The sequence below is a fragment of the Fistularia commersonii genome, chromosome 15, assembly GCF_037954325.1.
Source record: "Fistularia commersonii isolate RoL2024-O1a breed Wild chromosome 15, RoL_Fcom_v1.0, whole genome shotgun sequence".
Classification (NCBI taxonomy): Eukaryota; Metazoa; Chordata; class Actinopteri; order Syngnathiformes; family Fistulariidae; genus Fistularia; species Fistularia commersonii.
In genome coordinates this window covers 14,359,475-14,375,895 of record NC_141298.1, presented here as the reverse complement: position 1 = coordinate 14,375,895, position 16,421 = coordinate 14,359,475, and the positions used below count along the sequence as shown (strand labels likewise).

The window sequence follows — 16,421 nt, the reverse complement described above, 5'->3', positions numbered from 1 at the left end:
AAAACAAAAAAAACAGAACAAACACTATGGAACCCTTCTGGATGGTTGTTGATTTAAAAAAAAAAAAAAAACACGGTCAGCTCAACAAAAATCCCCTGGCAAAGACACGGGATTTAAACAGAAAGGAACCCCTCCTGTTGGGCCAACTTTAGAATTGTAACTGAATATTCATGCAGGCTATCAAAGGTTCTTTAACAAACCTGAAAAGCGCAGACGGAGGGGATTTAAGAAAACATGTCGGGGATCGACGTCGCTGTGCGGGGATGGAGGTTCATGGTTTGAGGGAAAAATCACATCCTTGGAGGGATGCGGGATAAGACGGCGCCGGAAGGGGAGCACTGACCTTGAGAGGAGAGATGTGGGAGTGGGAAACGTAGCCGTGCACATTCTCGATCTCCGACAGGTTCTTTTCGGACACGTGCACGAGCTCCGGGGCACGCACTTCATTGGTGAGCCGCGGGAATCCTTGGTCAAGTGGCGGAGAGTCGTCCTCTTGGTAGTGGTAATGCTGAGCGTAAAGCGAGACAGACCAGAAAGTAGAAGGGGTTGAAAATTATGAATAGAATTAATAGCAGGAGGAATTCAATATTTACATGGATGAAAAACAAGTAAATATGAGCAAAATATGATTGAAAGAAAACAGCGGGCATCAGCCGAGTGAAAGGGAATCCGGGATTATTGGTACTTTTACACACACATTTTCCTTTATCGCAATGATGGACATCTAAATGTGACCGGCATGTGAAGATGCACTTAATGCATTGTTTTCACATTGTTATTTTAGACATTTATACATATAAGTGAGATGCTTCCGCGTTCTTAAAATGCTATATTATTGTCCTCTGTGATTTTTTTTTGTGATTTTAGATTTATGATCTTTGTTGACCTCGACTTGTTGGGCAGGACCGTTTTTTTTTTTTCTCCCCCCCATCAGGTTGTCCAACAGCGACGCACAAAAAGCGCATTAATTTATCACTTACATGTAAGTGTTAATAGAAAAAGAATTGTATTGTTAAGAATTGTATTTTGCGGCTTGTTTTTCAATTTATTTACCAATTTACTCAAATTTTATGTGGACTACCTTGTGCTCCTCTGTGCAGTACTGACTTGACTATCAGCTAAAACATTTTTAAATATCAACAATATCATCATTCTAACTGGTTTCATGTATTCAGCGTGAGGTTTTTCTTGTCCCATCAAATTAAAATTTTTAATTTTCCTCTCCGTTTTCTCATCTGCTTAGATTTTAAAGCAATCAGCCATCTATTTTATAACAGCAAAGAGATTGCTGAATTTTGTTTGTGAGAAAATGAAGGAGTGAATGTTCACATTAAATTAGTAATTTATTTTTTCTTTTTGATTTTAATAAAATTCAATCTGTGAAATTGTTCCTAAAGCCCCATTCAGTGCCGACGGCCCCTGCCGTCCTGCCATCTGTTAGACATTTTCAGGCTTACTGATGCGTTTTTTTTTTTTTTTTTCCTCCCCCAAACCTCTCTGTTCCTGAACCGTCACTTTGTAGTTTTCTGAAATCTCTACATTTGCATACAAGCAATGCCATGTGATGATTTGCTGGCTCTTTCCATTGTTTAGAAAAGGCTGGGAAATGTCCAGGGTCAGAAACTGAACCCTCTTTTTTCTTCCGAGCCACCTGAGTTTAGATATTGGGAGGGTGGGCGCGCTTAGTTTCATCTTTTATTAATACAAATTATTCCAAGCTTTTCATGAAACCCATCAATGGAAAGGGGAAAATATCTTGAAATTGCAATTTTAACAAAATGATGTCCAAACCATGGGGGCATGAAAAGCTCCTCAATGATTCTCCAAATGACAAAAAGCTCATGAGGAGTTGAATAATCACGGCGGTAAGTGATGGCATGGGTCGAAAATGTCTCTCTGGAGTGTTGTGACCTGCAGACGGTGTTATATTCCCGATAAAACATCCACTACGTGATGGATTTCTCCGCAGACGTTCCTGCCGAGTGAGGGGGTGAGTGTCGACTGAAATGTGACATTTGTTGGGGCAACACAAACGCAATGACATGGAGGAATGTCGGAGAGGGTAACTTTGGGATGGTTGGGAAATGAATGACCCCCTCATCCCGTCTCTCACCCAGGGAGCGCTCATCAAGGCAGGGGTCATGCAGGGTGGGGGCTGGCCGTTCTGGGGTGACCCTTGCACTGCCGGCGGCCTGTTCTGGAGAGACCAACAGGACCGTGCGTGACCACAAACAGTCAAAGAGTCCCGACAATCGAGCCCGACTCGGTTCACAACATTCGTGCGGCACGGCAGCGCAGAAGCGGCAGGTGAGGTAGCTTGTTCGCAGCTGCTGGTAAATACTTTGGCTGTTTGACACGGGACAGATGTGGCTCTGAGCCCCTTTACACGCAACACAGCAGCGGTCACAGATGGGCAAACGCAACAGTTATTACACCCCACGGCCGAGTGAAACACTGAGTCTAAATCAATTATCCTGCGGTGCCCCTGTTCTAAACACTTCTTCAATAGGCTGCACATTTAGGTCCCTTCCTGTTTAGACAGCGGGTTTGCTTTAGTGAGTTGATGTAGTTTAATGATCCCATGATTGGGAAATTGTATTGCAACAGCAGCAAGACATACAAGGACAAGACAAGCTAAAAATACACATAAAATAAGTAAATAAAATAAATCAAATCTGAAATGTAAAAGTAACGCCTTAAAAAAAAAAAAAGGCTGTCATTTACCAATATACAGGAAAAAATAATGAGCAAAGCGGCAATGTGAAGTCGCGCAGTAACTGATTAGACCAGAGGTGAGCAAACTTTTTGACTGACGGGCCGGTTCAGCACAAGATATGATACATATAAAAAATAACGCATTTGTTAACTGTACATATCAGACTCATCTGAAATTTGCCTTGACAAGAAAACCAGCTTGGTTTTGAAGGCTCAAATGTTTTCTTGCATTTTAAGATAAGATAAGAACAACTTTATTTATCCCGAAGGAAATTGTTGTGCCAGAGTTTCAAGCAAAAACATAACAATAACAGATAATAGTAGGAAGGAGGGAGAATAAGAAGGTTAAGGCTATCAAGTGTTTTACGGTCTTAAGTACAAAGATTTCATGCACAAACCACTTTTTCCCTAGTAGCTCCAAGTCCAGCTCATTCATGTGTATGTCCACACTAAAAGCTAAATCGCAAATCCAATGTGTGTCGTTCAGCTCAGGAAAATTCTCAAGTGTTCTCAAGTAGCTCCAAACATAAAATAATCTCCTGTTTGAGCTCCCACATTCATTAATCATTCACATCAAGTATGAATTCTGTGGCAATCTTTGGCGGGCCGCATTAAAAAGACCAACGGGCCAGATGTGGCCCGCGGGCCTTAGTTTGCCCACCCCTGGATTAAAATGTTGCACACACACAGCTTCAAAAAAAGATGACACTGGAGACAACAGACTGATAGAAGATCTCAGGCATCTTGCTGTATAAATTAAATGATCTGAGTTTCCTGAGGAAGTACAGTCCACTCATACCTTTCTTGTACACAGACTCTGACAACAGACTGGACTGGAGATCCAACACAATCGCAGCACCCAGGAATCTATACAGTGGACCCTCGCTACTTTGCTGTCGTACTGCTTTGGGGAAAGTAGTACAGTAGTAGTAGAAAAAAAAAAAAAAAAACAAGAACTGAATTTATGTTTATATATGGTTCTGAGATGGCTATTTGGTTGAGTGGTCACTTCTGACTTCCAACTACTGGTACTTCGGATCTTCGGTGACTGAATTGCACTTTTTGAAAGTCGCTTTGGATGGAAGTGTCTGCCAAATGACTGGAATGTAATGTAATGGGATTACTTTTTCTGTAATTCAGTTCTCACGATTTATTGTTCTTTAGTGTTTTTTTTTTTGCAGTATTTGATTTTTTTTTCGTGATAAATAGCCATATTCTAGCCTAAGAAGGAAAAAAAAAACAGTAAAAAATATAGTAAAATCAAATTTAAATTCATTTTATAGAATAAATAAAATACAAGGTCTCCTTTGCTGGCACGCATTCTTGGAGGAGATGACTCCTCCGACAGGACTCCTGACGACATCGGTGGCTTAATAGACCGCCATTTGGATCTATCGACGGACGAGGACCTCACCGACATGATGAAGTCTGCCGGCGAGGAAGAGAAGCAACAAGAGCGGTCTCACGCTCGAAGGACTTGCAGCTATGACAAACTCCGCAAAAGCTGTGAAAAATATGTGGCAAGATCGGGACGACGATACAGTTGGGCCGGTCCACTTTTGTATCTTGATCGACGAGGCCGTGGCAGTTTATAAAACCATTTGTAACCAGAAAAAAAAAAGCAGAGTCAGCAACTGCCTATAGCGAGGTACTGATGAAAAAACCCCAGTAAAGGCGTACGCGCAGGGAGGTCCGTAAAGGGTCGAGTGAGGTTCGTTGCGGGTTAATATATCTGGAAATAACACTTCGCGGAAATTCACTTTTCGCATGGGGGTCTTGGATGGTAACTCCCGTGTAAAGTGCGGGTTCGCTGTTGTTGTCAACCGACTCCTCGCCCCTGATGTGTAGCGGCTGTGCCGACGTGTCCATCTTCGATCACCATCCTCGATCACCATCGAGTCATTTAGCTTTTGTACTCTGAATATGAAACTTTAAACCAGTGAAGGCTTTTTATCCTAAAGTCTGCATGAGCCATTGAGCATACAGTACATTCTTAAACAGCGTCACGCTTTCAGAGGCTCGGTGACTCGGGAAAGGGAAATGATTACGGACGTGAATCTTTTTAACCGTGGGGAAGAAAAAGAAAAATTGCAAAAAGCTACAAAACAGAGAGCAGTTTCACAGGAAAATTGGCCGAAAAAATGCTGCAAAACCAATTATGAGTAAATTGAGTGTAAGACGATTGGCGCTATTCTTCAATGTACGAGGAAGTAGTGCAAACAAGCAGCCGGTTCAGGTGGCATTCAAGGTTTTGGTGCCAGATTAGGGGGCTCAAATAAAATTCTAATAATTATTTTCTTTTGCCCACTAAGAATGTATTGTAAATAGGATTTTCTCCGACTCAAAATCGGCAAATACTTCAAGAACATCTCGGCAGGTCATTTAAAACGATTGAGATTATGAGCACAGGCAACATGTCCATCACTATCCAAATACTATCCTGAACGACTATTAAAAGGTTTAAATTCAATCAGAAAGAGCCCTAGCTAGTTTAAGGGCCTGTTTCTGAACTTCGTAGACATCTGGACAAACACGGTTGACCCTGGCAAGAGGAGACTCAAATGCTAAAATATATCATAAAATCTGCAATTGGTGTGTCAGGAAATTCAGAAATATTCATCGGACAATGCATTTGGACTTTGGTCTTGTGGAGAACAAATTAAGGATGAATAAATAAATTCATTCATTCATTAAAAAGTCTCACCTGAGACTGATGTTGGGGAAATGCGATTAAAAACTAAACCACAAGTCTTGAGTTTTCATAATTTCATTTTCAAATATTGAAATGAAATGGTAGGAGTTTATCATTTTACTCATTCATTCACCCAAACACAGGCCCAAGATAGCGACGTCTGCATTTGGAATCGGGAGATCGAGTCAACACAACGGTGGAGGAAGAAGAAGAACAACAAGAAGACTGCGAGGACTCGGAGATGCACCTTTTTCTGCAGAGAGTGCGTCTGCATCGCGGCGATACAATCCAATTGCAACGCTCCAGTGATCGGGTTTGTGATGATGCCCAGAAGCAGCAATGTAAAGAGATGCATGCTAATATCAGGAGGACGCAGCTCTTGGCCGCTGACACAGAACCAACCAAAGAGACTATAAATAGAAGCAGGGCTCTGATTTAGCCTTGTCTTAATTTTTTTTTCTCTCTTGTATAATCCCGGAGATGAGAAGTGATGATGTAACTCCCGGTAAACGGTTTGAATTAAAGATGCGTACCTTTTTAAAAGACAAGTAGGTGCACACGGAAAAAAAGAAGCAGAAAGAAGAGTTTCCTCGTTCAGCGGCTGCAGCGGGTTTATTGCTCATTTAAAAAAAAAAATCAGCCGGCCTTACAGGAGAGGCAAACTCTCCGTAACAAATTATATCAATACAAGATTGAATAGGCTTGGTTTCTTTTTCTCTCAAGACGCAAACAGATGAGCAAAGAATTGATCAGGGAGCCTGACAAAAGTGCTCATTAGGAAAGTGCGGCACAAGTGCGGTGTGAGCTAACATTGCTTCCGCTGCAGTTTCTCTATTTTTCACTCCACGGACTCATTGGAATTCCCGGGTCCTTGTCCGTTCAATAATATTCAACCCTTCGGACTCATTCTTGGGACGCTGGCCATTTAATATTCCGCACTCAAAATATAGTTAATGGTTTAATCTGGGAGAAAGCACCACTGAAGAGAAGAGAAAGCAAATATGGTCCTTTTATATTTTCATAATTGCTAAAATGATCCGAGGGAATTTGAAGCAGTTACGACGCGGGTACGTTATGGGGGGGGGATTGGGCGACATCGGATCAATTTCCCTCATTTTTGCCGTATTTGTCCTGTACGTGTTTGTCAATACCCTCCTCCGGTGCCCAAAATGATGTCTGTATACAGATCACATGAGGTCCGCTCCCCTCACGGGGGATGAATTAAAAAGAAGGGAGACGATTTTGGCCGTCCAGGATTAAAAGCCAAACTAATTCCAAAGGAGTTTCAGTGTTTTTCAATTATCACAAGTGATGAATGGTAATTCGGTTTTGGGCGGCGCACAGACTCCTTCAGGCTCGGAAGCTAATGGGCTACAGGTTCATGTTTAATTCAAGATATTGCGTAAGTTTTTACAATGCTCCTCGTAACCGCCGCCTCCTGACAGGATTCATCAAGTCGGTAGAAATAGAGCTGCAAGGTGACTCGGCCTGTTGATGCAGGGTGCAGTGGATGTGGCGGAGAAGATGAGACCACCTTTACTGTTATCAATAAATCCATGTCTGTCGCATTTGGCTTTCACAGACTGAATGTCAATTTGAGGGGAACAGCTGACCGAGCAAAAACCAGCCTTACGTCGGCCCTACGCGGAGATATTACTTCCTGATCATTTAAATGTTGTTGCAATAGATGCAATTTTGCAACATGTTGCAATAAACCAACTTTTAAATGACATTATTTCACCATAATTTGCAGTTTACTGTATTAACACAGCATGTTTTCATATTTTGGGGTTAAATGAAGAACGAGATTATAGTATGCAGTTTCGCATTTTATAAATCCCATTTATTTTTATATATCTTAAAATGATATTTCGGCAGGATGCAGCCAAAGTGACAACTTTACAGTGTCGTGCATCGACTCAATACAAACACTTTACTTTGCGATCAGCTCGGGAATGAAACGCTTATTCTAGAATTAACAAATGCAAAATATACAAATAAATAAAAGCTGCGCCAAATGAAACACACACACAGTGCATCAGAGGGAGTCTTTTAAAGACGAGGACATCAGCAGGCCACAGGCAACGTCTGTCTGCTTTACGGCTGCATCGGCAGCTCCAACACACAGATGGTTCCATCCGGGTGTTGCTGCAGGGAGGAGGAGGAGGAGGAGGAGGAGGAGGAAGGTGTCCACAACTACAACTGCTGTTTGACTTATCTCAGCAAAACTAAATGTGAGGGAGGAAAATGATCTCAACATAATAAGTGAAATCATACCATTGCGGAAAAGCCGGTCCTTTAGCACAAGTCTCAGTTGCAGGAATTGGATTCATACGAGCTCACATCTCATTTGAGACAGCAGGGAACCCCGGAATACTGTTCCCATACATATAATAGTTAGCAGGACTGGCTTAGTCCGTGCATTGTGCCTTGATTCAGCCATTTGCATTCTAATGAGAAGCATTGTCCCCTGCTGCTGCACTATGGCTGGATTAATAAGAGGATCTCTCTGTTCATTTACCTTTTATACCTGTAACCTAGCAACAACTGCCAGTGAGGATATGTACACATATTTTCCACGAGGAGAAAATTAATTTTTGCGGACGTCACGGCTTCAAGAGCCTCAGACCGACCTGGCTGTTTTATGATAAACCGCCTTTTACATCGGCGGTACTTTACTGTACATGTACAATGATGAACAGTCGGCTGCTTCAAACCACACAAGGAGTCACGGAGGGAGGTATACTAAAGTCATTTTATGGAAATGTCAGTTCAGGAGTCTCCTCAAAGTGTAGTCATAAGTTAAAAAGTCAGCCAGTGGCCGTGGTATGATGACATCTTTCCATAACAACTGCTGTAGAGCGTGATGCTGGTCGTGACGTATGACTGATGACCTTCAGACTTGCATATAAGACCATACATCAACACTTCTTAGAAAGACACCGTTCAGCGTCAGACACTCTTTTTTTTTAATTTATAGCCTCCTCTGGATATGCATACCTCATCGTGGAAAGTAAGGCCTGACATATATTTAGCTTGTCAAATGAAAAGCTAAAAAGCCATTGCTCATGCTGCCAAGCCAGTTGACAAGACAACCTTCTGGCTGGGCTTTCAAAAAACATTTTTGATCCTCACCTTTGGTGTTCGCCTTGACTACAAACGGTTCAGGTCCGGCGAATTGTTGCAAAGGCGTAGAGATGTTAATCATAGTTGTATGCACTTGCTATTAAAATCTAAACTGTAAGTGGTCCAATGTCCACACACCAATGGTGGCAACTCCGCTATGCAAGACGCTAACCAAAGCAACGGGAGCAACTTGAGGTTAAGCGTCTTGCCAAAGGACACTCCGGCATGTGGACAGGAGGAGTCGGGAATCAAACTGTCAACCTCCTGACAGAAGGGGCGGCTGCTCAACCAAGTGAGCCACAGCGGCCCCATCAATTTCCAGTCTCTTTGGTATTGGTCTGCTGATTCATGTCTTGGTGATGTGAATCCAGCGGTTGCTCACTGAAAGGCCACATGAAGGTAGATGAAGACCACCGAAACATCTTGGATTTGTCAACATAAATTTATGTTGATGAGCCATACAATGAAGTTATGGGAAAGAGAAGTGGAAACTGGACTGAGAGCAGAAATCAGCATTTGTGAACAGCAGTATGGCTCCATGCCTAGAAAGAGTACTACAGATGCAGTATTTGCTTTAAGAATGCTAATAGAGGAGTACAGAGAAGGCCAGAGGGAGCTGCATTGTGTTTTTGTGGACCTAGAAAAAGCATATGACCAGGTGCCTAGAGGAACTTTGGTACAGTATGAGGAAATCTGGAATGTCAAAGAAGTGTGTTAGACTGGTGCAGGACATGTATGCTAGCTATGAGATAGTGGTGCGGTGTGCTGTGGGGGTAACAGAGAAGTTCAAGGTGGAGGTAGGACTCCATCAGGGATCAGCTCTGAGCCCCTTCTTGTTTGCAATGGTGATGGACAGGCTGACAGAAGAGGTTAGACAGGAATCTACATGGACCATGATGTTTGCAGATGACATTGTGATCTGAAGTGAGAGCAGAAAACAGGTAGAGGAAAAGGTAGGAGGTATGCTCTGGAAAGCAGAGGAATGAAAGTTAGAGTTAGAGCAAGACAGAGTATATGTGTGTGAATGAGACACACCTTAGAAACTAAGGTGGAACGGTGAGGCTACAGGGAGTGGACATCAAGAAGCTGGAGGATTTCATGTACTTGAGGTCAACAGTCCAGAGCAACGGAGAGTGTGGAAAAGAGGTGAGGACACTCAGTTTAGGAAGGTTGGAATGGGTGGAGAAAAGTGTCAGGGGTACCATGTGATAGAAGACTGTCAGCCACAATGAAAAGAAAGGTGTACAAGACAGTGGTGAGACCAGCGATGCTGTATGGCCTAGAAACAGTTAAAAAAGACAAAAAGACAGGAGGCAGAACTAGAGGTTGCAGAGATGAAGATGCTAAGGTTCTCTTTGGGAGTGACCAGGATGGATAGGATCAGAAATGAGTCTATGAGAGGAACGGCACATGTTAGATGTTTTGGAGAGAAGGTCAGAGAAGTCAGACTGAGATGGTTCGGTCATGTACAGAAGAGGGATAGTGAATATATTGGTAGACGGATGCTGGAATTGGAGCTGCCAGGCAAGAGGTCTCGAGGAAGACCAAAGAGAAGATTTATGGACCTGGTGAGAGAGAATATGAAGGTAGTTGGTGTGAGAGAGGAGGATACAGAGAAGAGGGTTAGATAGAGGAGGTTGATTCACTTTGGCAAACCCTGAAGCGAAAAGCCAAAAGAAGAAAGAGAAGAAGTACAGTATATGATAGAGGTCTGACTACACCGAGTAGTGTCTTTGTTAAAGATCTGAATTAATATTGTCAACGTAGACTGACAATTATAAGCAAGCTGCCCAAATTCATACCAATGGTTACCTTGAAAATGCTAATGTATTCTTCCTCTAAACACTGGATGACTATCTTTTAGTGGCATATTTGTCCGATTCCAGTGAGGAGCTTGCTGACCGTTCATTTCCTTAACAAGACATGAATGTCACGGTACCGTGACGCTGGCGGGGTCGCTTTCAATCCCACTGAATTTCGTATGCTCATTCTTCATTTTCCACTATTATAATGACGGGTTTTTAGAATTCAGGCAATTATTTTGCACCGAACATCATCAGACGGGGCTTCATCGGCCGAGATGCCAACTGTCAGGGTTCCAGTTGGGACTCGGGAGAATCTCAGACGGTACCTCAGGTGAGCGCGGGAGATGCTCTCATTAGCGTAAATGAGGTCCAGTTTATTGTTTGCCCTGGTGGCATCAACACGGGGATGGAATATTATCACATTATTTGACTTGAATGTCTTGGAGCTCTAGAGGCAAAAATATCCTCATCAGTGTGAGCTTTGTGCAGCTTTCAGTTTGATATGATAGAGCGAATTAGCAATGACTGTTATATAATGGGCGATTTTCATCCACCACCCCCATCTCATTTTCTAACACCAAATTAGATTTTTAGATTCTGACTTTCTTCGAATTTTGAGTCAAATGCACATCATAAAAGAGAAGCCGAAACTGTGCATTTTGAAGTGTGTTGTAATTATTCCACAAATAATATGGCTGTCTATAATGAGGTTTGTAGTGAGGCTGCAGCAACAAGGAGGTTTCAGGGCTGCGGACGAAATCTACCGAACCAATTTGTGGTCATTTGACCTCAAGCTTGAAAGAAGCCCAGTGACCTACAATGGCAGAAACACTCAACCATTCTAGCATGTAATGGAAGACTTTGTTTTTTTCTTATTTGCGCTTGTCTGGAAAGAAATCACAGGGAATAATCACATTCCAGTAAAAAAAAAAAACAAACAAAAAAAAAAAAAACAGATGCATCGCATGTATTAGCCCGACACTTATTCTCAGGAAATTCTCAAGAAAACCACCGCTTTACCGCTCCCGGTTTTATGAACCGTAGTGTAAGCCAGTCAGAATAAGGCGGCAAATATCTTTCACGCCGTTTCTCGCGCTGACTTTCAAGTCGTCGGTTTTTCGAAACGCCAGAATGACCACACGGACAAGTGTCACTGACATTGCGCTGCCCCTTCCGCGCTACTTTCACAGTTTGCTGTGCGCAGCAGCAACGCTCGGGCATGGCGCCGAGGCATGATGACTCCCATGCAAATGTATTGGAGCGTGGCTCCGGAGCTGATGGATACTTTAACAAAGAGTGACTAATGCTACGGGGAAAGAGAAACCGAGGGAGGGGTTGAGGAGGCTTCCAACCATTGGACGGGGGCTCGGAAAATGTACGTGCGAGATGAAGCAGAAGCGGGTCGAGCGGCATACTGATATTTATCAGAGCCGTTCTGAAGATCGATTTCACCCTTGGAAAGGTTTAATTACAAAAGAGCCCAGAGTGAGAGACACTTCCCTTCCCGTCAATTATGACACCGCTTTTGCTGCTTTTGTGGTCGACTGCAAATGCCAGCTCGCTGTCTTGATCACCTGATTTCTACAAAACCAGGACAGAGGTCAAAGGTCAAGTATGTTTTGACAGGACGGACTAACTCGATGCTATACTGTGCCGATACGGTGCGTTTTATTTCTGAAATCATCATTCCACTGTTGTTTCTATTTTATTTTCTGCCTCCCCTCCCCGAGGAAATGGCTGCTCTTTTGACGGACAGTGAAGAATATCCATGTCACATTAACCAAACGCTCAGGGAAGCCAAAACGTGGAACGTCAGCAGGTTTCACATGAGATCGGACAGAAGATGCTGGTGCACGGCGTATCTGAAAGACGTCCCTGACAGCAGTGAAAAACAGATGCCACTTCTGCTCTATTATATCCACAGAAAAGGAAAGGAAAATAAAGATATGATATAATATATTATTAATAATATATTATATATTATATATTTGACATCCAAAGGTTTGCAATGACTTATTGAATCATATAAAATCCTTCCATTTTGGATTTTCAAACAGAAAGTGCATGATGCATGTTGATTATTTTCTTTAATTTGAAGTATCAAAATTACTATTATTAATTATTATTATTATTATTAAATTATTTAGAAGTAATATAAAAATAAAATAGATGGAAAACATACATAATTATTTATTTATATACTGTATATACTTTTACTTTTACCACTTTTATTGTTTTCACACTTTAAATCTATATATTGTGTATATGCATATGTCTATCCAGTGTCCTTGAGTGTAAGGCGCCTTATATAAAGTGTATTATTATTATTATTGAAATATTTGAAAGGTTTTATTCTACCCATTTAAAACAGCCCAACAATGTTTGCAAATAACATTTAGTTGCACTCTGTTGGGGTTGATATTTATACATTATTTCTCAAAGTTGGTCCAAACTGCTGTGATGTGTTAGGAACATCTGCAGACGCAGCTCCGGGAAAATTAATCGATCAAGAGTTTTCCGTGTTTCGTCCACGAAAGAGAAACAGACACTTCATTTGCATTCAGTGACGTCTGATCTTGTTTTTCAGAACTATTTTTAAACACGCTGGTGAAAAACATTAATCCCTTTTGTTTTTCCCAAAACAGCGGCACACTCCGCGTCACTGTTTGGAATATGCTTTGCAGCGCGCGCAGAGCTGCGTGCAAAGCGGGAGCGCTCACGTGCACGGCGTTCATGCTGCACTCAGAGAATCCCTCCTCTGGTTTACTACGGCCCCGACCAGCAGCGCTGACACGAGATGGAAATGCGGGGTGGCATGGCCCACGGCCATTCCACGGCCTGCGCGCGGATTTAGCTTGGAATCTCCTAGCGGTTGTGTGCACTGACCTCTTTCCGAAGCTTTATATACCTACAGTTAGACTCTCTTCCCCCCGTACTCGGGCCTAATTCCTACAGACAGCGGGACGCAGAGCTGAGCTGTGGAGAAAAGTACGAGCACCCGCCCTCTGCTTTTCTTGCTTTCACAGTCAAACATGCACATTTTTGCTGTCATGTACTTTTTGGGCCTGTTTGTTTTTTTTTTTTTTTTTTTTTTTTCTTCCGGCTTCACTGCCATGCTTCTGTTATGTCATATTTCCTTGCTCCAAAGTATTCAGTGCCCATGGAATTGCTGTCTAAATCTTGTTTTATTTTCAGGGATTACACCATACGATCCCGCATTAGCCAATATCCATGCAATCTACACTCTCATCTGCCGCACACACACACACACACAAACACACACACACACACAAAGGCGAGTACGCTGATCTGCATAGTGCCTTGTTCTAAAAAAAGATAGACAAACGCAAAGAGGCCGATGGCTTTTCCCTGGCCAATATCTGAGAGTGAAGATACTTAGTTAATCTATGAATCCGATCTTCCGTCGTTCAGAAGAAATAAACTTACATATCAGACAAAAAAATTACAAAAAACGTATGTGGTGCAAATGTTACAGCTGCTCTGTCACTGACGAAAAGCAGGCGGTGTTAGTCAGACATATGCAAATGCTTTAATAATTTGCAACATATGTTGATAGCAGTTGGTCAAGTAATTTTGCAATGACTACACGCATTTCAGAAATATTAATATGCATTTTTATTTTTGCATTTTGCAGATCTACAGTGATCTTTGCTGTTAGTAGATCGCCTTGCTTTTATATTGCCAGCAGCATGGGGATACTTTTGATTTCAATCCCGTGGCAAGCTCTAGCCTTACAGTTAAGGAAGAGGCACTTTCCTTTTTTGCCAATGACCTCCAAAATATTTTAAGAAAATATTGCAATATTTTTGTCTTTGATTCACTGATATTTTGATTTCAGTCACCGGCACAGGAATGTTAACATCAACGTACCGATGGGATGAGAGGGGAATTACTGAGTGATGCAGTAAAGATCATAAAAAAAAAAAAACAACACAGCGGTTACAACTCCTTCTTCTGATAATTAGGTTCTCAAAAAAAAAAAAAAAAAAAAGGGACATGAAGTTCTCCTCTGCAGCAGAAGCCAAGAGATCAGGGAGACACTTCCAGCCAGCAAGGACAAGAAAAAAAAGAAATCATGCAGCAGCTCATTAAATGTATTCAGTTTCCCAGGAAATCTGACAGAGCATTATTTATATATATATAAATATATATATATATATATATATATATATATATATATATATATATATGTATTATTGGTGAATATCTGTCATCGGAGCCTCCTGAGGTTAAGTCGCATTACATCAGTGTTAACTCGCCACAAAAGTCATCGTCAGCACTTCCACTGTCATAATAGAGCGTCTGCCGCCGTCCTCAGAACGCCGTGGAGCACATGCAGGGAGCGTCACAGCATCAGCAGCGGTTTCCACTCATCTCAGCGAACACACCGAGGCGGATGGAGGGCGATTCCGCGGGAGATCTGTGCCGCTGACCGGGCAGACTGGGATCTAAACTGACTCCCGTGAAACAAATACATGTCTGGAGTCTTTTGAAATAGTTTCCGAACCCAACACGGGGAGTCACACTTCAGACGTGAGATTGAACTTGTACGAGGCAAATCCTAGCCTTTAACATTAAAATGGTCAACAAAAAAAAAAAAAAGCGGACGAGAGTTTGACCCGCGTTTGAGCCGATTAAGGGGAAGGAGAGGAATTTCTGACCTGACACTTTGATAAATGAAGGGTGACAGTACAGGGATGCAGAAATATTACAGTAGCTTGAAATATGCCCTCATTAAGCCCCACTAAGCATTCACACAGCTTCAAGGATGGCAGATGGTGAGGCTAAACTGTTGGTTCTCACTTGTCTCACTATTTTAAGTGCAAGAGAATAATCCACATGCTAGGGAAAAATCACGCAACAAGAGAAGTATCCCAAAATAAGAGCCCGTAAGAGCGGCAGAGCAGCGACCTACCTTGCATCCGAACATCAGTGACAAAGTGTTGTTGGTGCAGGCAACTTTGCAGTGGCACAGCACCGGGGTGCACTCCGGGCTTTTCACTATGGGAGACATTCCTGCGAGGAAGCCGCTGGTGAGCGCGCTGCTGCAGCTCTGAGCTCCAAGGCGGAAAAAACGGGCGGAGATGAGCTACGGTGCGACCAAACTGGGAAGCTAGGAAGAGGCTTCACGCTTCAGGAGAGCGAGGCTTTGCATACGGGATTTTTTGCTCATGCTCAGAAACACACACACACACACACTTTGTCCTCTACCATACACTCATTTCTGTCACCGATGATCATTGTCTCTCTTCTCTCTCCCTTCTCGCTCTCCTCACCATCCTCCTCTTCGTCTAACTCTCATCACACTAATGGATCGCTTGGTCGTATCATTTGTCCTGAGCTCGGAAAAGTTGCATCTAATTTGTCACATTCTGCTCGGGACTGAGTTTGCAGCAGCTGAGATGCGCTGGGTCTGTTGCCGTTTGTTGAAATTTAAAATGCAAGCGGCAAAATTTATTCTCAAACATTTCAAAATGACCGTTACCGTCAGCACTGACAAATCCAACAATATCCCACAAAGTAAAGCAGAGAACAGTCTTCTATCTGATGCCCCTTTTCTGAATGCAGCCTCCTTAAAGGAAATGTCACGAGCAATTTATCGCCTACAAGACTTTGCTTATAGGACGTTGCCAAAATAGTCGTATTTATTCATAGTTTTCACTCAAATGAATTGAAAAAGGGTGGGATAGATCTCAAGGTTACCTAGAATCGCACCTGAAAACTGCAGCCTCCACAATAAATCAAATCTTCCCTTAAGCATGTTAATTAAAAACTTTTCTAATCCCCGTGTGGAGGCTGAACTACACACATACATACACACACACACACACACTCATGCACACATACAAGCATACATCACACAGATCTCTGTTTGGCACTGTGCCCATGATAAAGTGCTGATTTACGCGTTCAGAAGCAGGTGAAAATGACAAAAGCAGGCTATATTCGCTATATAGCTATATTCGCAGGTCACACTGCTGCGGCGCCCTAAATCCTCCTGGCAGAGGAAGGAGCCGCCCACAGAGCCACCTCTCGCATTTCTGCAACTATTCAAGGTCAGC

The 16,421-nt window shown here is 42.5% G+C and overlaps 1 protein-coding gene across 29 annotated transcripts in view; it reads right to left on the bottom strand.

Annotated features, from left to right (window-relative positions):
• The window catches only part of dlg2 (discs, large homolog 2 (Drosophila)), a 194,387-nt gene that overhangs the window by 102,497 nt on the left and 75,469 nt on the right, over positions 1-16,421 (bottom strand). For 26 of the 29 annotated variants that reach the window (XM_086160682.1, XM_086160681.1, XM_086160687.1 and 23 more), the window contains 2 exons: positions 2,114-2,197; positions 344-508 (listed from right to left, as the gene is read on the bottom strand). In XM_086160682.1, the coding sequence (XP_086016808.1) occupies positions 344-508; positions 2,114-2,197 (249 nt within the window). The remainder of the gene's footprint in view (positions 1-343; positions 509-2,113; positions 2,198-16,421) is intronic. The other 3 variants (XM_086160690.1, XM_086160692.1, XM_086160708.1) reach the window with 1 other exon arrangement.